This window comes from Schistocerca piceifrons, chromosome 7 (genome assembly GCF_021461385.2).
Source record: "Schistocerca piceifrons isolate TAMUIC-IGC-003096 chromosome 7, iqSchPice1.1, whole genome shotgun sequence".
In the NCBI taxonomy this organism is placed as follows: Eukaryota; Metazoa; Arthropoda; class Insecta; order Orthoptera; family Acrididae; genus Schistocerca; species Schistocerca piceifrons.
In genome coordinates, this window is record NC_060144.1 from 185,086,826 (window position 1) to 185,112,211 (window position 25,386).

At 39.3% G+C, this 25,386-nt stretch overlaps 1 protein-coding gene across 2 annotated transcripts in view; it reads left to right on the forward strand.

The window, feature by feature from the left end:
• Nucleotides 1-25,386, forward strand: part of LOC124804760 (E3 ubiquitin-protein ligase TRIM33) — a 138,934-nt gene that overhangs the window by 72,167 nt on the left and 41,381 nt on the right. For both annotated transcript variants that reach the window (XM_047265069.1, XM_047265070.1), the window contains exons 12-13: nucleotides 1,751-1,883; nucleotides 7,411-7,600. In XM_047265069.1, coding sequence (XP_047121025.1) covers nucleotides 1,751-1,883; nucleotides 7,411-7,600 — 323 coding nt within the window. The remainder of the gene's footprint in view (nucleotides 1-1,750; nucleotides 1,884-7,410; nucleotides 7,601-25,386) is intronic.

A 25,386-nucleotide genomic window follows, 5' to 3' on the forward strand; every position in this document is an offset into this window, starting at 1 on the left:
GGGAGGATTTCATCAGTCAGTTTTATCTATTCTCTCTAGTCTATTCTAATGTTATACTTAATTAGATATTTTGATTAGTTATTTTGATTGGTGCTTTAATTGTGCTTCAGAACATAGTTGTTGGTTTAATTAACAATTTTTCAGGTAACGTATTACGACATTATAATATTCATATATTTCTGTTTCCTTTTGTAATAAAAAATTTCCCTATTAGCTGATGTAAATTTGATTTGCATGTGTTGTTTACTCCAAGAACAGCTTAAAAACTTAGGGAGCAAAATACATATGTCTTATAAGGATGTTAGTGTTTACAGTTATTAAATGTTTTGATGGGATGACTGTGAATGCAAATCGCAGTGATAGTTTTGAGACAGCCTGTGTTACACTCAGGTGCTTTGCTTGATAGAAAACTGGCTAAATAAGGCATCATTTACACATAACACATGTGAGTTTCAACTCTCTATGTTGTTTAATCATCAGTTGTCACTCCACAACACACTTGGCGATAAAGTATTTTAGTTGTAGCAGTTAATGCACTGCATCACAGATCTCATTGACTATAGACTCAGTGTGTGCATACTTTCAGCAGGATCAAATTCTCCTCGACTGAATCAGATAATTTAGGAACAACATAAATCACGTCTTAGTTGTAGGATGCCTCTATATTTCTCAAATGGGACAAATATGTTCATCTCGTCCACATGTTTCATCTTGTCGACAGTTTTATTTGACTGCTCAGTGAGTTCAGATTGAAGATGCCTTAGGGGTGTGTTGTAAACTTCAAAACATTTCTGGTTGATGAATACTGCAGTGATTAAGTAGGCACACAGGAATAATAAGTTAATGCCTCAGGCATTGCTGCAACTAATTAAGTGTGTGATGTTTGCTGCAAGGAAAATGTGAATAGCAAGTTATGCATATCACTAAAATATATAGAAACTCAGATCATGAGTCGTGTATGCACGGAACAGTATTCTGTTGTGGTGTTTCTTGAAAACATCTCATAGCAGCTAAAAATATTACATCAACTGCAGATGTACTCTTCAGATTTAAATATTAGAAACACCTTTTTGTGTGTGCTAAAAGCTTCAGGATAAAATTTCCCTGATGTATGGGTCAAATACAGTATGAAATCCGGTAAAGATGGAGTGGCCCAAGTAGGGATCTACAAGTAAGAATGACACTTTGTGCAACATGTGTTTTTTTTTTCTTTCTTTCTTTCCTTTCTTTCTTTTTCCCCCCGTTGAAGGTGAGGGCACATTTTTGATACAACTCATATCAGTAGTGCAGTGATTATAATGTGTTCAGCAAGCTCATTGAATGTGTTGGTGTAAGGTGATTTGGCAGTAATGAATAGTCATACACATCAAGGTCTTATGGGTACCATAAAAATTGGTTATAATCAGGCTGTTGAAAAATAGTGTATTAATTATAAATGTTAGTGGAGATGAAATTATGATACAAAAAATAGTGCTCGGTGTGTACATTGTACTGAAAAGCTTTAAACAGTCAACATTTTTTATATGAAAGAATCAAGAACTTCCATGAATGATCCCTCGTAGAATGCAGCTCCATGATAATTTTCTGCAGCTTCTTGAAGTACGTAGATGAGGACAGTTTGAAATGAGGTGCAGTCAGTAACAGCTGTTGAACTGTACTATTAATGTGTTTGCATCCTATTTGAGACAAGATGTGATATTACTTCATGACATAGTTCCAGTTTGGTTGTACTGATTTTTTTTCTTTGCAGAACCACAGAAGGATGATCCAAATGAAGATTGGTGTGCTGTGTGTATGGATGGTGGTGAGCTAGTATGCTGTGACAAATGTCCAAAGGTCTTCCACGTTAACTGCCACATTCCTCATCTCAAAGCAATTCCTGCGTAAGAGTTATTTTTTGTGATGCTATGTATAAAAACAAAAAGAACAAATATTTTTAAATATAAAGCATTTTTGTGGTTCTTTTTACCATTGTCGTGTCTCAGTCTCAATCTTGGAATTTACGAGGGATAGAGCAACAGGGGTTCATGATAAACTGAATTCAGCCGATTTTATCAAAGTGAAGGAGTACCTGAGTGTCTGACTAGAATTTCAGAACCACATGTACAGGATTGGGGGATAGTGAGGTGGATAAGTGACATTAGATTATTTTCCAAATATTATTTACAAAGCTAACTTCCCTAGCTGAGGTGGTTGGTATGTTGGCTGCCATGTCCTTACACAATGACAGTGACTTTTATCACCATTCTGTCCACTTACTGAAACTCTTGTATATAAATTCTAAGACCAGCAGAGCCCTTGTAGCTATCTTATTTGCAGCACGTTCAGCTGAACACACTGTCTGCTTCAGTCCATGACTGCTTCTCCATCTAACCCGTACTGTCTACTGACATCTCTCTCAGTATGTACATCTCCTGGCCAAATCTGTCTACATGTTTCTAACTTTGCTCTGGACTCGGCTGTGGTCCTCTCTTTTTGTTCGCCTTCCTCTTTGACCCTACCAGTCCTTGAGATAGCTTCAAAGGCTTCACATAGCATTATTGGCTATGTGTTATTCTTCAGATATCTTTCAGAGGCTAAGTGAAGTTTTTATCCTGTTGTCATCTATGGATTCCCCTCATGAAATCTGTCTCATAGCTCCTTGTGTTATTGCCTAGCTCTTGCTTCCTTAAATCTGTTTCCTTATTTATTGCACAGGTCTTCTCTGGTCCATGGCCTAGGACCTCAAGCATGTGGCTATTTGTCCTATCTGTGTCTGTTTCTGTTCCTATGCTCAGACTCTGTCTTTATGTAGTTAACTTTGATATTTTTTACTAGCACTTGAATTTTTTACTAGCACTTGAATTTTTTACTGGTACTTGAATTTTTTACTAGTACTTGAATTTTTTGCTGCAGACGTGACGCCCCTCCCCTTGGAAAAATTGGCATTATCCTTCAGAGTGGAATGTTGTCTACTCCTGAGGTTCTTGTTCTGACTTAGGTCTTTCAGTGTCAAATTCATCATGCAGATTGGTATTTATGTTAATTTCATGCTATCCTAACAAAGTTTGACAATAAAAAGCTTTTGGGGAGGAAAAAAGAGATCCAATTTTTGCGAAGTCATTTGTCTGAAAGTATGAATCATGGTAGATAAGGGAAACATTTCTTGGGTTATTATTTATTTATTTATTTTTCCCATAGTTACAACAGTATAACAATTACACTTAAAGATTATTGTATGATTACGATTGTTCTGAGATACAATACTGTGCTTTACAGAATTCAAAAATGTTCTTACAATACTTGTCCCGAAATAAAATACATGACATAGTCACAGAAGAACAACAATTACAACAAACATTTTTTATCATGATTACAATAATTGTCTTGAAATAGGACACATGAACTTCACATCATCATCATCATCATCATCATCATCATCATCAGTGTTCTGCCAAAAGGCAGGTTTTCACATGGTAGTTCTCCAGGCTGTCCGGTCTTCTGCCATCCTCTTCAGGTCTGCGTAATTTCCTCTTCCCTGTATGTTGTCTATCATCTTGTATCTCCTTCTTCCTCTCTGTCTGCTCCCACAAACAAATCCTTCCAAAGCATCTGTTAGCAACCACTCCCTTCTCAATGAATGTCCCAACCTGTTCTTTTTCCTTCCTCTTACAACCTTCAGCAGACATCCTCTCTCACCAACCCTTTCCAATACTCTTTCATTACTCACTCTTTCCATCCAGCTTATTCTCTCCATTCTCATCCACATCCACATCTCAAATGCTTCTAACCTTTTTTTCATCCTCTCGTCTCAGCATCCATGTTTCTGCCCCATATAGTGCCACACTCCAGACAAAACATTTGCCAAGCCTTCTTTCTGTTGAATGCCTCCTTCGCTATGGCAATTAGTTTTCACCTCCTGGTGACATCTCAAGTCTTCAGTTATTGTGCTTCCAAGATATTTAAATTCACTTACTTGGCTAATGGTAGATTGTCCTATTTTAATATTGGACAGTCTGCATCTTGTATTGATGGCCACACTCTTTGTTTTTGCTGTGTTTATTTGCATCCCATATTCCACACAAGCTTCATTCAGATCTTTCAGCATGTTAATCCCTGTCCGCTCACTTACTGCCACTAATACCATGTCATCAGCAAATCTTACACATTCTATTCTCTTTCCACCAATACATATTCCTCTTTTCCCTTCTAAGCTTCACATAGTTCAAACATCAGTCTACCATGGTTGCAACATTTGTCCTCCTTCAGTTTAATATCTGTTCCTAAGGGATACTGACTCATCTTGGTCCTTAGAACTCCTTACATATACTACTTCATCCTTCGTCTTTTTTGTTTTAGTGCACTAATATAAAATGTTATCACGCTACATTAGTGAAGATGAACAAAGCATTAGTTCTTTGAAATTGACTCTTACAAAAAGTGCCGACTGGGACCTTTTTGACTGGATTGTTTGCTTATGCACAAAACTTTTTGTTCTGAGATGGCCTTTATTTTCTGGGTTTGGCTGTATTCAAGCTTTCAGGAATGATTGTTCTGTTGAAGAGCAGCAGCATTTTCCCGCTGGTGATCTGAATGTGTTGCCATCTTAGGGAGTTTCTAGACATTACTTGTCTTTTCCTGCCAAGTTCAATCATTACAAAATCTGCAGACTATTAATGTAGGCCTTCATAGCTGTGCAACCCATGCTTGACAATGCTACAAATTGAAATGACAAAGTATTTGGCATCTAAGTAGAACTGAACATACAGTAATTATATTTTTATGTTAGGTAAAGGATTTTGCCACAGTCGAAACATGTTACAAATTTCTTTTTCCAGTTGCTATAGCACAGAGTGCAGACATTATTGGCTATAGCAGCAGATAGCCACAAGTGTAAACAAACCAGAATTTTGACCATCAGACGAGAGGGGAGAGGTACAGGGAAACAAGCCCCGCTTCCCTTTAGCAGGATTGATACATTGTTACAGATATCACCAATCTCTTCTAGTGTTGTGAGGGTGGTAATCGAAATATGTTATAGACCAGGATTAGTCACTTCACATTTTTCAAAATAAGAAAAGAAAACCACAAGCAGTGCACGACACAAGACATTCGGAGACAGCAATGGGCAATTGTTTGTTGAGGTTAGCAGTGTATTGCTAACGATGTAGTTCAGAGCCAATGTCTAGGGGGCATTTGATGCGACCACAGTTCAAAACATCCGCCACCTAATTTGATACAGTAAAAGTTTCCACAACGTATCATCTTTTGAGCTTTGGCTAACAAACAAACGTACAGTTTCTTTGTTTTAAAATGCTAGGTGCCACAATTGAGTACTGCTACATCACATTATGTGATATTATCTTCAATAGACCATTCAACCGTCCACAATTGGAATGACACCAGATCATTGTGCATATTGATTCATCGTTACGTTTGTGCACTTTATATTTTGAAAACAAGTTCTTATGTGCATTAGATTTCCAAATTGGGTTCGCCAGATGATTTAAAATACCAGTAACTGAAAATTGGTAATATTTTCGATATTTATATGCAGAAAATAAAGCTATTTCAAACTATCTCTGATAAAATACTTCATATAAATACAATTTGGTACAAAATACTGTCTATTAAATAATTTTGTGCTTTCACATTTTGAGGCAAAATTCACATCTATTTCACATTTATTGCAAAATACGAATTTTGCCGGTCCCTAGTCGTAACAGAAAAATGTGGTAAGTATCTGGAGTGTCCCATCTGCTCCTGCTGCTCGACAAGTGTTATTTCTAGAGTATCTAAACTTTTTCCCACAATTTTCAAGTCTAGTTGAGAAAACACATGCTGTAAATGTAATTCTATACCTAACAAGGAAATCAAACAATGGAAAGTCGAGGATGGAATGTAACAATATTATGAAAAGGATAGTTGCTACTCAGCATATAGCGAAGATGCTGAGTCACAGGTAGCTACAACAAAAAGACTGCCAGAAAGTTGCTTTCGACCAACAAGGCCTTCATCGGGAATAGACTACACACACACACACACACACACACACACACACACACACACACACACACACACACAAAAAAAAAATCATGCAAACGCAACTCTCACACACAAGATCACCATCTCTAGCTGAGGCCTATCCTTGCTTTGCTTGTGATAATGTTAATCTTATATCCTCCTTTCAAGACACTGTCCATTCCATTCAGCTGTGCTTCCAGGTCCTTTGCTGTCTCTGACAGAATTACAATGTCATTGGAAAACTTCAAAGTTTTTATTTCTTCTCCGTGGATTTTAATTCCTACTCCAAATTTTTCTTTTGTTTCCTTTACTGCTTGCTCAGTATATAGATTGAATAACATCGGGGATAGGCTACAACCCCGTCTCGCTCCCTTCCAAACCACTGCTTCCCTTTCATGTCCCTCGACTCTTATAACTGCCATCTGGTTTCTGTACAAATTGTAAATAGTCTCTCGCTCCCTGTATTAGACCCCTGCTATCTTCAGAGTTTGAAAGAGAGTATTCCAGTCAACATTGTTAAAAGCTTTCTTTAAGTCTACAAATGCTAGAAAGATGTTTATCTTTCCTTAATCTAAGATTAGTTGTAGGGTCAGTATTGCCTCACGTGTTCCAACATTTCTTTGGAATCCAAAGTGGTCTTCCCCGAGGTCGGCTTCTACCAGTTTTGCCTTTCGTCTGTAAAGAATTCATGTTGGTATTTTGCAGCTGTGACTTATTAAACTGATAGTTTGGTAATTTTCACACCTGTCAGCACTGCTTTCTTTGGGATTGGAATTATTATATTCTTCTTGAAGTCTGAGGGTATTTCGCCTGTCTCATACATCTTGTTCACGAGATGGTAGAGTTTTGTCATGGCTGGCTCTTGCAAGGCTATCAGTAGTTCTAATGGAATGTTGTCTACTCCTGAGGTTCTTGTTCTGACTTAGGTCTTTCAGTGTCAAATTCATCATGCAGATTGGTATTTATGTTAATTTCATGCTATCCTAACAAAGTTTGACAATAAAAAGCTTTTGGGGAGGAAAAAAGAGATCCAATTTTTGCGAAGTAATTTGTCTGAAAGTATGAATCATGGTAGATAAGGGAAACATTTGAAACACATTTAACATAAAATCTGATAATTTTAAAGAATACTAGAAGATATTTGTGTTGTGGAATTTCACTCAGTGGTCTCCTTACATCACTAATGTAAGAACGTCTCAGCTGCTGTACATTATTTCGACTGTCATTCAAAAACAGATCAAATGTTTCTCTGATCTATTTTGGTTCTTACTTTAGAAAAATCATTTCACAATACATATGATGTGTTCTTTCAATTATTTTTTAAACTTTTGCTGTAGTAGTCAAACAATGAAAAATTGTGTGTACGTTAAACAATCAAAATAAGATATATTTATCTTTCGTCTACAGGGAAAGTGAAACATGGCAATGTCTTTTGTGTACCGAGCTGAGGGACTACCTGAGCAACATGAAGAATTCATTGGACCCTAGAGGGAGAGAACTGTCGAAATCTGAGCAGAAACTAGCTGAGAGAATGCTTCTGGAACTTTACTGCCAGTATGAACCCAGCTTGCATTTCAGAGAGGTTGTGGGACCAGAGGTGAGATATTTTCTTGTACCCATGTTTATGATAGTGCCGTCTTTTTGTCACTGAAATGTACAGTAAATATTACATGTACTGCGGTTATCAAAACAATAATAATTGCTGTTATTAATTGCTAGTACTTACAAACTATGGCCAAATAAAAAAAATATTCATTGTTTGACTTTTGGAGCTGTACTGGTCTTCCTTTCTATGTATTTTTCCATTCTGTCTCTATACTGTTTTCTCAGTCCCTGAGAGAGAATTATTGCCCATTTCTCTCTCTCTCTCTCTCTCTCTCTCTCTCTCTCTCTCTCTCTCTCTCTGTGTGTGTGTGTGTGTGTGTGTGTGTGTGTGTGTGTGTGTGTGTGTGTGTGTGTGTGTGTGGGTGATGGTGGTGAAGGGGGGGGGGGGGGGAGGTGGGGAGCTGATGCCCTATAGCATTCCCATCCATTGGGTTCAGATCAGGTTGGTGGCCAAGACACCAATATGAGCCCACAATCTCATTTCTCAAACCATTATAGCATGAGTCAAGTCTTGTGGCATGGAAATTATCATGCTAGAAGATGCCTTTGTCATCAAGGAAGACATTGGTCATGAATGAATGTAGGTATCAGTAATAAAGTTCACTTAATCCACAGCTGTCACAGTGTCTTCCATCAGTACTGCAGATTCAATGGAAGCCTGCATGAATATCCCCCGTAGCATAATACTTCTCCCCATTACTTATCTGACCAGGTGACAGGTTTCCATTGACCCACAGTGCAGCCTTGGATTATCCCATGCCCACTGCAATCATAATTTACTGTGTCTATGGGTCAGCATGAGAGCACATAGTGATTGTCTGCTGCGAAGCACCCTGATCAACAACATACGCTGAACAATGTGTTCTGAAACGCTTGTGCTTGCACCAGCAGTGTAATCCGTAATCAGATCTCCCGCAGATCATTCCTTATCCTGCTTTACAGAACGGGCAACCCTCTGACCTCCATGTTCCATGATGGGTCATACACATCCAACATCTAGTCAACTAGTCATGGTTTTGCTGTTCTTCAACCGCTTACTGTAAATTGTCTCAACAGTGGCACATGAATAACTAATCAGCTTCACAGCTTCTGAAATTCTCATTCAAGGGCCAGGACCTTACCCCTCTGTCCTTTGTCAAGCTCGGTTATATCAGTGGATTTCCTCATTTTGCGGCCAATACCGAGAACTACCATCCAATGTCTTTGACGTCTGTGTGTTGTAGAATCCTAGAGCATATTTTGAGCTTGAACATAATGAGATATCTTGAGCAGAAAAATCTCTTCCACACCAACCATGATGAATTCTGAAAACGTCAGTCATGTGGAAACCGACTTACAGTTTCCTCACTTGACATCTTGAAAGCCTTGGATAGGCAGATGCAATAGTTTATTAACATTGAAAATTTGCAATAAATGTACATAACTTCTTTAGTAGTTGGATGATGGCACTGAGGTCCTATATCTAACACCCGTAGTTAACTATTCCCTATTGCTCTGTAAGTAGTGGTTGCTATATGAGAACTGTCATCACTGTAGAACTTCACAATTGTGTATAAAAGAGATGGAACTGCATTAGCCTCTGAACCGAACTGCCAGAACCATGCTCTATAGCCTAATTGCAGGAACTGTTAGAGTTATGACAGAACTGAGCGAGTGTCAGTGGTGCATTGACTTCTGTCCGTGTTGGCAAAAGAATCTCCATGTGCACCCGTATTTTGCAGAAGCAGAGTAGGCCACAGTTGACAGTGCTCTCCATAGCAGCTGGCAACCCTATCGGCAGATGGATATGATGCACTGACGGACATGGTGTGAAAGCAGAAGATAGTCTTGGAGGCTGCTGTGTAGAACTGAGGAGGTGCTGGCAAGTGATGTGCTTTTGTGTGGTGGTGGACTTCTGTGTTACTGCTGTGTACCCCTTGAGCAATTTACACATCATCTTCCCTGGAGGGCAAGCCGTTGAAGCTGAATGGCTTCATTAATATCCTGCTTCCATGCTTGGAGGCATGCAAATTCGGTGCATGCACTCACCATGCCTCCATTGGCATTTTCCCATGGCACTGTGCAAAACCTAGTCAGTACCACAGTGAGGTGGTGACCGGTTGAGTCTTAAACATTTTTATGTTTTTGTGTGAAGTATGAGCACTGCATCCACTTCCATCGGTTCCTCGCTGGCTGTGTGCAGCTGGGCACCATTGCTGGCTGCACTGGTGGGACGGCTGCCATCAGCATTAGCAGGTTCCTCAGACAGCTGACTGCATACAGGTCTTCTGATTTTGTAAAAGAAGGCAGCGTAGGTGATCTCCCTCTAAGCGTGTGAGTGCATTGCAGTCTGATTTGATTTTTATGGCCCATTGTGACACCGTGTGAACATTTAAATTTAAATAGTACACAGCCAACCTGTTCTGTATCTGTATCAGGTACCCCTGTTTTTGCACATTTTAATGGGTACTAGATCACTTAGTTTTTTAAAAAATGTGTTTCGACTGTTGTCGTAAATCTCTGTGTGCCTTCAACCAAAGGGATTGCAAATACGCTTCTGTAAATTCAGTTTGACAAAGTGCACACCACCAGCTAATTTTGACATCATTTTTTCCACCTTGGGAATTGAATAAGAGTCAGTAATAAAGTGAGTTCTGAAGATGCACCATGAGCAGTTCTGTTACTTTACCATTGGCTAATGGTTGTGGCTTCAATAACCTCATTTTCTTTGCTTTACTTTATCTTTTAATGGAAAGGAAATGTTGCGCGCTTCACAGAATTTTGCCACTGCAGTTGACTTCATCATCATGTGTGCCTTGTAACCTTTAGTTCTACTTGTTACTTTCGAAAAAAAAAAAATCACCTTTTTGGAACAGATGTGTTAAATCCCATTCAGAACGTCAGTTTGAATTTGATTCACTTCTTCATGAATGGTGAAGCCCAAAGCATAGATGGGATACAGGCCTAGCAAATTTGTTGCTTCATTTGAATTTAGAACTAAGATTGTAGCTTGTTTTGTAAATTGTCTATACATAATATCTGTTGTGAATTCTCCTTTCTGTGGAATCTGCTGATTGCTGTAACTGAACGGTTAACTTTGAAAACCTGATAACTTTGGCGATCCCAATTTCCAGTATGACTAGATTTATGATTGAAATTGACGACCGTTTGTCAGTTCGAAAGTTGATCAGCACATTGTCAACTCAGATAATGACTTTTTACTGACAGAAAATATGACATTCACACGACACTTTGTCTGTGGAAGTTTTTGAATTTGCACATGTTCATTATGAACAACACTTGCCTTCTTATGGTTTACTACAGCAGTATGTTTGAGCATCTGATGTTTTTGTTAGTTGTGCTTCGTTTTTTAAACCTCTGCCCTATGTCTGGTATTTTTACAATAATTGCAATGTGTTGCCTGATAGAAACAAGTGTTCCTTCTCTGGTTTACACCACAGTGTGAATAAAATAGTAGTTCAGCATTTCTGAACTTGTTTACCGCCTATTTCAGTCAAATAATGTCCTCATCCTGTATTTTTTGGATCGGTCCTCATCAGTCAGTTAGCCAATGCTGGTTGTTGACTCGCAGTGAACACATCAGCATCCTTGCACTGTAACATTTCAGCAGATATAGGCAATTGTTCATATGCCCAAATTAATGGCAGTCTTGGAAAGAAGGATTTGTTAGGCTAAGCAGGCCCTTCTTTAATTTATTACCAGGGGAGTGCTTGATAAGCATATCCTGAAGTAGAGAATATGCAGAAGATTTCTTAAACAAGTCATCTTCACAATGAAATTTAAACTCCCTAGTTGAGCCCTGTAATTGAGTACTCCACTCCTTATAATTTTGATTTAACTTCCTAAAACATTGAAAAAAATCCTCTGTCTGGCAGCAACAACATGGACTTGAGACTCATAATATTTCTCAAGAATATCTTTAATGGCAGAATGGAGAGGTTTACAGGCTGGTGACAGTGTCTGAAAGAGTTGAAATATGAGTGGGGTCTGCATATGATACTGAAAATGCTTTTGTTTGTATGTCAGCTGATATGTGGTACATAATGGAGTGCTACTCCGTGTGTTGAATATAATTGTTTCAAGCCTCAAATTTCCGATCATATTCCAGAAAGGGTGGTGGTGACATTTTAATATTTTGGAATTGCCGTTGACTTTTTTCCTTTCATTCTTAAAGTCTGACCAAGTGCACCACCATGAGCTCCTCTGTTGAGCCGTGCTTAGAACAGTTGACAAAATTGTCAAAAAACATCTTGGAGAGGAAACTGATTAGCATGCAGTAAAAAATAAAGTGATTCCTCAAAAATCAAAACCAAACATGCTTTCAAAATTAATGGGAAAAAACACTTGCTTAGTTCTGTGTTGACGCCAGTATTGGTTCTTTTTTCTCATTCCCTTTGTTGCAACAAGAATAATTCTGTGGGTATGCACTGCCTCATTTTTCCTGAATCTACATCTACATCTACATTTATACTCCGCAAGCCACCCAACGGTGTGTGGCAGAGGGCACTTTATGTGCCACTGTCATTACCTCCCTTTCCTGTTTCAGTCGCGCATGGTTCGCGGGAAGAACGACTGCCGGAAAGCCTCCATGCGCGCTCAAATCCCTCTAATTTTACATTCGTGATCTCCTTGGGAGGTATAAGTAGGGTAAAGCAATATATTCGATACCTCATCTAGAAAGGCACCCTCTCGAAACGTGGACAGCAAGCTACACCACGATGTAGAGTGCCTCTCTTGCAGAGTCTGCCACTTGAGTTTGCTAAACATCTCCGTAACACTATTGCGCTTACCAAATAACGCTGTGACGAAACGCGCCGCTCTTCTTTGGATCTTCTCTATCTCCTCCGTCAACCCGATCTGGTACGGATCCCACACTGATGAGCAATACTTAAGTATAGGTCAAACGAGTGTTTTGTAAGCCACCTCCTTTGTTGATGGACTACATTTTCTAAGGATTCTCCCAATGAATCTCAACCTGGTACCCGCCTTACCAACAATTAATTTTATATGATCATTCCACTTCATATCGTTCTGTACGCATACTCCCAGATATTTTACAGAAGTAACTACTAGCAGTGTTTGTTCCGCTATCATATAATCATATAATAAAGGATCCTTTTTTCTATGTATTCGCAATACATTACATTTGTCTATGTTAAGGGTCAGTTGCCACTCTCTGCACCACGTGCCTATCTGCTGCAGATCTTCCTGCATTTTGCTACAATTTTCGAATGCTGCAACTTCTCTGTATACTACAGCATCATCCGCAAAAAGCCGCATGGAACTTCCGACACTAAGTACTAGGTCATTTATATATATTGTGAAAAGCAATGGTCCCATAGCACTCCCCTGTGGCACGCCAGAGGTTACTTTAACGTCTGTAGACGTCTCTCCATTGAGAACAACATGCTGTGTTCTGTTTGCTAAAAACTCTTCAATCCAGCCACACAGCTGGTCTGATATTCCATAGGCTCTTACTTTGTCTATCAGGCGCCAGTGCGGAACTGTATCGAATGCCTTCCGGAAGTCAAGGAAAATAGCATCTACCTGGGAGCCTGTATCTAATATTTTCTGGGTCTCATGAACGAATAAAGCAAGTTGGGTCTCACACGATCGCTTTTTGCGGAATCCATGTTGATTCCTACAGAGTAGATTCTGGGTTTCCAGAAACGACATGATACGCGAGCAAAAAACATGTTCTAAAATTCTACAATTTGTGTTCCTTGTCATCAGTGTTGGAAACTGGTGAAAATTTTCTTCAGTCTTTACTTTTCCTCTTCGCCAGTGTTGGTAGCTTATGAAATTTCTGCAGTAATCGTGAAAGTTCTGTCTGCAACACCGATGTTGTGATGTTGTAACTGGATGTTATCAGTTCAGCCCAAACATCCACAGCTACAGAGAGCAAAATTTCTGTTGTTATTCTCGATAAGGAGGCAGTGTTGGCATGCTATCAATAATTTATTAATATTGCATATTTGCAGTAAAAGTACTCAACTTTCTTAATAATTGTACGAGAGTCATTCAGTAATTAAAAAGATGAGTTGCTCTGGGGAAAAAACTGTTAGTGGGGCAGGTTTGGTACTTTTATGGCTTTAAGTTGGCATCCCTGGGATGAGCGCTGATCAGCTGATGTATCAACATTGTTTTGTTTATAACCCCTAAAATACATTTCAAGGTGGTGAGTCAGCTTGAAATGTCCACATTAGTTGAACAAGGTTCTGTTATTTGTTTTTTACTTGCTGAAGGCTAGGAACCACTGAATATATACTGTAGAATGTCTGAAGTTTATGGTGAAGGTTGTATGAATCATGCAAATTTTTACAATTGGGTGAGCAGTTCAAGAATGGCTACAACTCAATGACTGATGAACACTGTTCTGGCCAACCAGTTGCAGTTTCAACTCCCTCAATTGAAAGTTGAATTGATGACATTATTCGTGCCAACCACCATGTGACTGCAGAAATGAGAGTTGAGCCAGCCATGAGAGAGAGATGTCGTGGATCTCAGAGGAGATGTGTGGTTCTCCAGCAAGACAACACACATTCTCATATTGCTCAACCAACCCGTGAAACAGTCAACATTATGGGCTGGGAAGTACTGCCTCATCCCTCTTGTAGTTCTGATTTAGCACCTAGTGATTTCGATTTGTTTGGTGCACTGTAGGAGACATTACGTGGGAAGAGGTTCCAAGACAATGAGAATGTGAAAAAGTTAGTGGGAAATTGGTTCAAACATCAAGATAAAGAGTTCTTTGCAGCTGGAATAAAAACGTTTGTAGCCCGTTGGAACAATTGCATAAATGTTCGAGAGGAATATGTTGAAAAATTGGAAAAATATTGTTTTGTAAAACTAAACACTTTTTTCTCCAGACAAGTTTGTCTCTTTAATTATTGAATGACCCTCGTATGTGTGGAATTGGAGTCATATACCTGATACAATTTAATCTAAAGAATTTTGCTGTGTCTTGGAAGTCTGTGATTTAATCATTATGACTGAAAGTACATCGTACACACTCATAATTAACTGTTCCTGTGTACCTCTTGAGTTATGAACACAGCAATTTCATAACAGGATAAAGAAATAAGTTGTGTCAGATAAGGAGTAAATAGTGCTGCACTGCTGTGATAGCAGAGAAATTGTAGTCTCCAATTTTGATTCTGTATTTCATGTGCTAATATAACAACGAAAATAATCAGTCATTCATAATATGATATAAACAGATAGATAAAAGATCAATATGATATAAACAGATAGATAAAAGATCAATATGATATAAACAGATAGATAAAAGATCTACTCCCCAAGTGGCGGCAGGGAACACACACGCAAGAAGATTTAACTTTTACAAGCTTTTGGAGCCAGTGGCTCCTTCTTCTGGCAGAAGAGTTGAAGGGGAAGGAAGAGGTTCCTTCTCATCCTGTCTGGTAAGTCTGCCCCCTGACCCGGGGTTCTGGGTGACTTTTCTGAACTGTACCCTTTTCCCTAATCCTCCCCAATGCTTTTCCTTCACCCCTCTTCCTTCCCCTTCAATTCTTCTGCCAGAAGTAGTAGCCACTGGCTCCAAAAGCTTGTAAAAATTAAATCCTTTATATTATCTGTATTTCATTTTTATCAAGGACTTATTTGTTTAGGGGGAAAACTAATGTTTTGTGTAAACCAAGAAAAGTTAAATATTTTACTTCTTTACGGGCTATGCAAAAGGAATGTGAGGAGAACAGGTAAGTTGTACATAAAAAAGTTAGGCTGACGGATGTTGTCCAACAAGAATGACAGTTCAGTAAATGTGCAAAAAAATTTTATTGAAAGGGCAGTGGAATGGTATAAAGAGCGTAAGTGAGAAACCTGCAGCGAGCAAGAAAGTGAAATGGATGTTCTAGTGGCTGCTGCTTCTTAATCTATATGTAAGCTCTCGAGATGATATCATTCCCTGTAGTGACTCAGTCCTGCGTGATTGCATTTTGTTGTGCACAAGCAGCATTCATCTTTGTCTTGTTACTTCACCATGCGGTGTAGCATATCCCTTTGGCAAAGTAATGTGTTGCGCAATGTCTACAGTACCAATGAATGATGATCGCCACCTGTGGCAGTATTTCTTTTAAGTTAAGTAATTTTGAATGGCCTATTATATGGAAGTTTGTTTTTCTATTTGTGCATGTATTTTGGTGTGTTTGTATGCTGCGCATCTTGAAAATGAGATGGCAAGAACAGTTTTTTTCTATGCATTGTGATATCTGCTGGACTGGCAGTTTATTCCATGCTTTGACATCTCGTCTAGGAGACGTGCTGCATTCCATGGAATAGAGAAGACCATGGCACTCAGGATAATATCACAACAGATTACATTATTTAGTTTGACAGATCTGTCCAGAGTTGGACAGGTTGTACATCTGAAAGAGACAGTGTCCAATAATTGTCTGTATATGCATATTTATGAAGAAGGACTTTCTGTTGTTTGATAGAAAGTGTGTATTGAGAAAACCACAGATGCCCACACAGAAGAGTTGCACGGGAGACAGTCCATGTACAAAAAAAGTTGCGGTTTAGGTGCATGGTTAGTCAAGAAAATGCAGTACATTATTTAAAAGTAATGACAATCATAATTTTATTCAAACATACACACATTTCAGATCATGGAACACTTCAGCCAGCAGATAAACCAGTAGAATTTCAGAAGAAACATCTGGACTATAGCTTCTTTCTTCAACAAATTATGTTACTGATTCAGTGTATTTTACAAATCCTGGAAAGTCTGATGTAAGAAATGTCCATTATTGGGCTGCGTGGAAGTTACAATGGCCGAGGCAGGTTGAACATCAGAGGTTTTTTTTTTTTTTTTTTTTTTTTTTTTGCTAAACTCAAAGAATAGGTCTGTTTATGTATTGTGATGACCCAAGAGGGCATAAGACATCACATTTTTGCAGTATTTTCAAACTATAGATGGAGTCTCATTAGTCTGTCAAAAGAAAAGGGAGAGGAGAGCAGGAAAGGAAGGTTAGGATTTAGCATTTTGTTGACAAAAACATCATTAGAGATGGAACATAAATCTGAATTGGGGAAGGGAATCACCCCTGTCCTTTACGAAGGAACAACTGCTTCATTTACATAAATGAGTTAGGGGAATGATGTACAGGGATCCAAACTGCTGCCAAAATGCTTGTCTGGTATCTTACCACTGTGCCACCTCAGCCGATACTGTCCAGTCCTTGCACCAATGATGAAAAATTTGTATTGCAGTTGGTGGTGGGTATTTTGAACTCTTGATGATACAAATAGCATTTTAGTGTTCATGAGCAGTTTATTATGTAATTTCCTTGTAGTTAGTTTTGCTGGTGTAATTTTACAACGCAATTGTGTATCTTGAGTCGAAACTCAAGTTTCCCCCCCCCCCCCCCCATATAAAGGTACTCTTTGACAATACTTATATGTCTGTTTTCTGTCTCACACATCCATTCAATTTAAGACTGTCATCTTTATTACAGTGCTCTGGCAGAAACGTGCAGAACTGTTACCACACTTGACACTTGTATCATCTCAGTTTCATTGTTCTGTCCTTTGGGCTAGTGTGTCTGTCCAATCACTTTTAGCCAAGTGTGATTAGTATCAATTTAATTGAAAGCTTCTCTCAACTGTTCCAAATTTCTAATGAAACTCTATCAGTTTCATGAAGCTGGAGTTCCCCATCAGGTAAATGCAACATTTCTGCATGGTAACAAGATCTTCTGCATAAGAATGTCAATCAATTTGACGTGAGACCTGAGTTTCTCCTGCCACGTATAATGTTCAAATAAATTATGGAAATGAAATCGGGTGACATTGGTGACAACCACCAATAGTTTGATGAATGACCACCCCTCATTTTCAAGGCAAAACTGCAGCAGGTAAGTGCTATGCAAGGGAATTTAAAACCTCGGTTTTCAGAGGGCTATTGAGCACAAGGTCACACATGCTTACAACAGCCGAGCAAATCAGCTATTGCAGAACGTTGTATTGATACCAGTCATCTTATGGAACATAACAACATGAAGATACTGACATGCACTTCCAGCTACAGGGATAGTGTTATTAAGGAAGCAGTTGAAATAAAATTAGGAAGTAACCTTGTAAATAGAGGTGGAGGCTTTTGCTTAAATTCTGCTCAGAACCCTGCGCCCTCCCTTGTCAAAAAACAAAAGAGACAGAGTTAATGATACCACACATGTTGTTTAGTAATTTTCACTTATGTTAAAAATTCTAGCATCAGTGATCTTTGTGTTATGCTGCTAGTGTTTTGTAAGAGAGAGAGAGAGAGAGAGAGAGAGAGAGAGAGAGAGAGAGAGTTGAACATTGTATATGCCAGCAGAAAGTCAAGACTGTTAGTTTTTTCTTGTTATTGGCAGGATGTTGCTTCATGCTCGCTGTCTGACTAGGAATTTCATTTTGTAACTACCTGACATGTGGTGTAGTCTGAATATTTCCATGGCTCAGAGTCTAATACTATATCTCAGTGTTCTATCATAAATCTCGCCCATGCTAGGAAAAGATTTAAATTTTGCACCAGTGCTCAAGTATTTGCCAGTGATTGATTTTATTAGTTTGTTGAACAGGCTAATTGTAAATGGCCTTCTGAGGCTGCAGATGAGTTTCAGAACGAGGCATGCCATACACTAACTGTGGCACACCCACCCAAGAGTAATATAACAGAAGCAGAGATGGCTGCTTTACGTTCACTTAGAGCTGATTCAGATAGTGTTATGTTACCTGTGGAAAAGCAGGATTACAGTGAAAAGATGTAGTGTTTACTAGCTGCCAACCCCACAACAAGTGTCGAGAGAAAGACTAATAGTGTTCTGAAGAAAAGTTCCTTGTCACACGAAACTATAGAGTCATAATATGTATTGTGCTGTTTCCCTTAAGTTATATGGCGTTCCAAATATCTACAAAGAAGGGGTTCCTCTTTGTCTGATTGTGAATAACATTGGTGCTCTGACACATTGTGTAGCAAAACACCTTGCTTCTCTGTTGAACCCACTAGTTGGTTGGTTGAGTATCACAGTAAGAGCTCAGCAGATTTCTTATGTCAATTAGAGGGAATGCGTTTGAATGACTCTGATATTCTAATCAGTTTTGATGTTGTCTGTCTCTTCAGTCGTATTTCTCTGCCTGGTATGTTATGGTTAATTGAGGTTAGTTGAAGGTGCAACAGGAAGTCATGTAGTCATGTTGAGGTTAGGTTTGCTATTGAATTAACAAACCTATTTTGACAAGTGTTGACTTCCACTCACTTTTTATTCAGTGAACAGTACTATGAGCAGACAGATAGTGTTGTGATGAGAAGCCCGTTGTCACCTGTTACTGCAAATTTGCTTATGAAAGACTTTGAGGAATGTGCCTCTGTTTTGAAAACTTCGTGATTTTCCCCCCCCCCCCCCCCCCCCCCCCCTCCAGGTATGTTTAGCCTCAGGGCAGTGAGAATTTGAACAACTTTTTATAGCAGCTGAATTCAGTCCACCTGAATATTCATTTCACAATAGATACCGTCCCTTCCTTGATATGTTATTCAGCATCTGAATATTCATTTCACAATAGATGCCGTCCCTTCCTTGATATGTTATTCAGGAGGAAGGTTAATGACATGTTGGGACATGCTGTTTATAGGGAGTGTATTCACACTGATTTGTATCTGCAGGATGATAGCTTTCACCATCTGACAGAGTGTGAAGGGCAACACCATATCTTCGTTCACAGCACCCACATCATTTGAACCCTGAGAGTTTTCCAGCTGAGGTAACCCATCTGGCGGTTACTTTTTGTTAGAATGCATGTATTGAAAGACCAGTCAGATGTGCATTGTGCTATCAACCAACTGTGCACTTGGTCAGTGATGACAATAAGGAGTTGGCATCAAGGTATGTAGTCTTTCTGCATTATGCAGGGTGCATTTCTGACAAAATTGGTCATGTTTTGAGGAAATATGATGTGAAATATTTTTTCCAAACCCCCCTCTAAGATTATGGTCCTTTCAAGTTCCATTAAAAATGATCTCGGTTTGCTTAAGGCGGATGTCTATTGTACCCTTGCAATTGTGGCATGCCATATATTGCTCACACTATCAGGACCAACGAGGACTGGGGTACTGAGCTTAAGCATGATGCACACTTACAACAGCCAAGGAAATTGGCTATTGCAGAACATTGTCTTGGCACCGATCATCCTGTGGAATATAACAACATGGAGATTCTGGCATAGATTCAAGCTGTTGGGATAGTGTTGTTAAGGAAGCAGTTGAAATTAAATTAGCAAATAACCTTGTAAATAGAGATTAAGGTTTTTGCTTAAATTGTATTGGAATCCTGCCCTCTTCCATGTCAAAAAACAGACATAGAGTTAACACCTGTCGGAGTATTGGCAGTTGTCAACAATATCATCTATCTGCATTCCTCTAAGTTATTTGAAATGAATTTTTCATTCAAAAGAAATAAAACCCAAGTTTTAATTATTCTAATTTCTCTGAAACTACCTCTTGAATTTTTGAGAGTGAAATGTGAATAAATTGGTCTCTTTGAGATCTGTTATCTTAGTAACAGAAATTGCTTTAGGCCCCTTTTTTTTAAGCAAATGTGGTACCAACATATCTAATTAATGTAGCTTTCACAAGAGACTATACATTGTTTAGTGAGAACTTGTATCATTCACCAATGTGAAGATAGAATTGCATATCTTAAGCATTTCAGGAAATATCTGAGATGAGACACTTAGCAAAATAACTCTTTGTAATGAAGAAAAATAAATAATTTCACAACAACTCATACTTATGCCAAGGTTTCATGTGCAAGTGGTAAGTAGTTAATTTCCAAGATCTAAAATATTATTTTTGAACTATTTGCCTACTTGCCAAATACAAACATTGCTCATCTGGTGGAGCCATTAACTTATTTCTCACACTTACCAGTAATTTGTCAATTATGTAGTCCATTTACTCTATTGTTGTTAAAGAAGTAGTAAAAATTCTTATGTCAATGATGATTATCGTGCCAGTCCAAGAAAAGTGGAGAGGTGTTATACGAAATGGAAATTTTTTGTAGAGTGTGAAACATCATATTACTGAAGTAGTATACCAGTTTCATTTCTTACAGTAGGCTACACAACACCAGTCTGTGTGAGGACAATTTAGGATTTTGTTGTGTTGCTGTAGTGTTGTTTAATATTTTGATTATTGATAATTTTCACAGTTAAAAAGACTGCTATTCTCCTGGCAGGCATTTAACTTCCCATAATTGAAAACAGGATTCAAAGCGTTTGTGAAAATTATCTACATCTACATCTACATTGATACTCCGCAAGCCACCCAACGGTGTGTGGCGGAGGGCACTTTACGTGCCACTGTCATTACCTCCCTTTCCTGTTCCAGTCGCATATGGTTCGCGGGAAGAACGACTGTCTGAAAGCCTCCGTGCGCGCTCTAATCTCTCTAATTTTACATTCGTGATCTCCTCGGGAGGTATAAGTAGGGGGAAGCAATATATTCGATACCTCATCCAGAAACGCACCCTCTCGAAACCTGGCGAGCAAGTTACACCGCGATGCAGAGCGCCTCTCTTGCAGAGTCTGCCACTTGAGTTTACTAAACATCTCCGTAATGCTATCATGGTTACCAAATAACCCGGTAACGAAACGCGCCGCTCTTCTTTGGATCTTCTCTATCTCTTCCGTCAACCCGACCTGGTACGGATCCCACACTGATGAGCAATACTTAAGTATAGGTCGAACGAGTGTTTTGTAAGCCACCTCCTTTGTTGATGGACTACATTTTCTAAGCACTCTCCCAATGAATCTCAACCTGGTACCCGCCTTACCAACAATTAATTTTATATGATCATTCCACTTCAAATCGTTCCGCACGCATACTCCCAGATATTTTACAGACGTAACTGCTACCAGTGTTTGTTCCGCTATCATATAATCATACAATAAAGGATCCTTCTTTCTATGTATTCGCAATACATTACATTTGTCTATGTTAAGGGTCAGTTGCCACTCCCTGCACCAAGTGCCTATCCGCTGCAGATCTTCCTGCATTTCGCTACAATTTTCTAATGCTGCAACTTCTCTGTATACTACAGCATCATCCGCGAAAAGCCGCATGGAACTTCCGACACTATCTACTAAGTCATTTATATATATTGTGAAAAGCAATGGTCCCATAACACTCCCCTGTGGCACGCCAGAGGTTACTTTAACGTCTGTAGACGTCTCTCCATTGATAACAACATGCTGTGTTCTGTTTGCTAAAAACTCTTCAATCCAGCCACACAGCTGGTCTGATATTCCGTAGGCTCTTACTTTGTTTATCAGGCGACAGTGCGGAACTCTATCGAACGCCTTCCGGAAGTCAAGAAAAATAGCATCTACCTGGGAGCCTGTATCTAATATTTTCTGGGTCTCATGAACAAATAAGGCGAGTTGGGTCTCACACGATCGCTGTTTCCGGAATCCATGTTGATTCCTACAGAGTAGATTCTGGGTTTCCAGAAATGACATGATACGCGAGCAAAAAACATGTTCTAAAATTCTACAAGAGGTCGACGTAAGCAATATAGGTCTATAGTTTTGCACATCTGCTCGACGACACTTCTTGAAGACTGGGACTATCTGTGCTCTTTTCCAATCATTTGGAACCCTCCGTTCCTCTAGAGACTTGCGGTACACGGCTGTTAGAAAGGGGGGGAAGTTCTTTCGCGTACTCTGTGTAGAATCGAATTGGTATCCCGTCAGGTCCAGTGGACTTTCCTCTATTGAGTGATTCCAGTTGCTTTTCTATTCCTTGGACACTTATTTCGATGTCAGCCATTTTTTCGTTTGTGCGAGGATTTAGAGAAGGAACTGCAGTGCGGTCTTCCTCTGTGAAACAGCTTTGGAAAAAGGTGTTTAGTATTTCAGCTTTACGCGTGTCATCCTCTGTTTCAATGCCATCATCATCCTGTAGTGTCTGGATATGCTGTTTCGAGCCACTTACTGATTTAACGTAAGACCAGAACTTCCTAGGATTTTCTGTCAAGTCGGTACATAGAATTTTACTTTCGAATTCAATGAACGCTTCACGCATAGCCCTCCTTACGCTAACTTTGACATCGTTTAGCTTCTGTTTGTCTGAGAGGTTTTGGCTGCGTTTAAACTTGGAGTGGAGCTCTCTTTGCTTTCGCAGTAGTTTCCTAACTTTGTTGTTGTACCACGGTGGGTTTTTCCCGTCCCTCACAGTTTTACTCAACACGTACCTGTCTAAAACGCATTTTGCGATTGCCTTGAACTTTTTCCATAAACACTCAACATTGTCAGTGTCGGAACAGAAATTTTCGTTTTGATCTGTTAGGTAGTCTGAAATCTGCCTTCTATTACTCTTGCTAAACAGATAAACCTTCCTCCCTTTTTTTATATTCCTATTAACTTCCATATTCAGGGATGCTGCAACGGCCTTATGACCACTGATTCCCTGTTCTGTACATACAGAGTCGAAAAGTTCGGGTCTGTTTGTTATCAGTAGGTCCAAGATGTTATCTCCACGAGTTGGTTCTCTGTTTAATTGCTCGAGGTAATTTTCGGATAGTGCACTCAGTATAATGTCACTCGATGCTCTGTCCCTACCACCCGTATTTATTTAGAAAGGAATCAAATTTCTTCGCTACATTGTTGCTTGTAAATTATTTTCTGTGCTAAATATATTTACTGAACTGAGATCAGTATTTGTGTACTCATCAACAAGCTTTAAACCTTCTCTGCTCCTGTGTGTGCTTCAAGTAACCATTTGTATGATAAAGTATAACTTGTAATGTAATTGTGACTTACCATACGAAAGCGCTGGCAGGTCGATAGAAACACAAACATATACATACACACAAAATTCTAGCTTTTGCAACCAATGGTTGCTTCGTCAGGAAAGAGGGAAGGAGAGAGAAAGACGAAAGGATGTGGGTTTTAAGGGAGAGGGTAAGGAGTCATTCCAATCCCGGGAGCGGAAAGTCTTACCTTAGGGGGAAAAAAGGACAGGTATACACTCGCACACACACGCATATCCATCTGCACATACACAGACACAAGCAGACATTTTCAGGAGAAAGTGAATACGAAGTGAACCTACTGGCAAAAACAGAAAGAGAAAATAAGTCCCTCTATTATATTTGTAATGTAATTGGACGGATAAAAAAAATCTACTTACCTAGCGGTGGCAGCAGAACACACGTGTAAAAGTATTTACATGTACAATCCTTTGGGACCAATGGCTTCTTCTTCTTCTGGCTGAAAGGTTAAAGGGGAAGGAAGAGTTGTGAATGAAAAGGACTGCTGAGGTTTAGGAAATGGGGAGAGTTCAGAAAAGTTGGCCAGAATCCCAGGTCAGGGGAAACTTACCAGACAGGATGCGAAGGAAAGACGGATTGTTGGGGACTGCACTGGATGAGATTTGAAAACCTGAGAGCTTAAAGGTGAAAGATAGGTAATATACAAGACAGAGAGCACTGCCAAAACATCATGCATGGGGTAATAAGAGTGGAAATCTAACTGCATTGTATGTGGTAGGTGGAAGGAGGGGCGATGGGGGAAATATAGTAGTCAGAAAAAGAAGATACAGAAAACTAAAAGGGAGTGAGGAAAGGAATAGTTACTGTTAAGAAATTCTGAGACTGAACAAATTAACATAAATTAAAGCCAGGTGGGGGACAAGAACAAAGGACATGTTGTAATGCCAGCTCCCACCTGTGGAGTTCTGAGATACTGGTGTCTGGGGGAAGAATCCAAATAGCACATATGGTGAAACAGGCACTGAGGTCATGACTGTCATGTTGTAGAGCATACTCTGCAACAGGTTACTGTGTATTGCCAGTATGCACCCTCTGCCTATGCCCATTCTCCTAACTGATAATTTGGTGATTGCCATGCCAAGGCCAAACAGTGTTTACATAACAGCTGGTATACCGACATGTATTGTTTCACAGGTGGCTCTCTCTTTGGTAGTACATGTTTTTCCAGTTACAGGGCAGGTGTAGGTTGTCGTAACAGCTGGCCTCTAGGACAAGTCTTAGAGCAGGGACGGTCACAGGGATAGGAGCTGTACAGTAGGGAAATGGGTGCTGAAGAAGCATCTTGGCTGACAGTGATACTGCAGAGGTTTGGAGATCTACAATAAGCTATTCTAGTTGTGTTGGGCAAAATGTCAGAAGAATGGATCTCATTTCAAGGCTGATTTTATGAAGTCATAGCCTCGTTGAAGTGGCTGATTAATACATTCAAGACCAGGATAATTGGAGGGATCAACATTACCAGGATTGGGTGTGATGTGCTGGGAAATCTGCTTTTGAACTAGGCTGTTTGGGTAATTACATCCAGTAATATAACTGACAAAACATACTATCTAAGAGAGAGTGATCTGTGAAGCAACACATGTCTTTTACCAGCTTATCAGTTGTTACGTAAACACTCTTTGGGCTTTTGCAATGGCATGACTAGCAATAAGTTATCAATTATAATGAGCGGACATAGGCAGAGCGTATATAATGCAGGGTGTATACACCCCAGGGAATCCGGGAAAAACCCGGGAACTTTTTTATCCAGGAGAAAACCAGGAAAACCTCGGAGAATTTTTTAGAATTCCGGAAATTTTTCATTGTTTTAGTTTTCAGTTAAATTTTTGTAATTTAGGCTGAGAAAATAATTTTACTTTAGACCGCTACTGCAGAATAATACTGCAGCAATCAAACATAAACCATGGAAAGAAAACCAAAATAAACTTAAGTTACAGAGGAAGTGCAC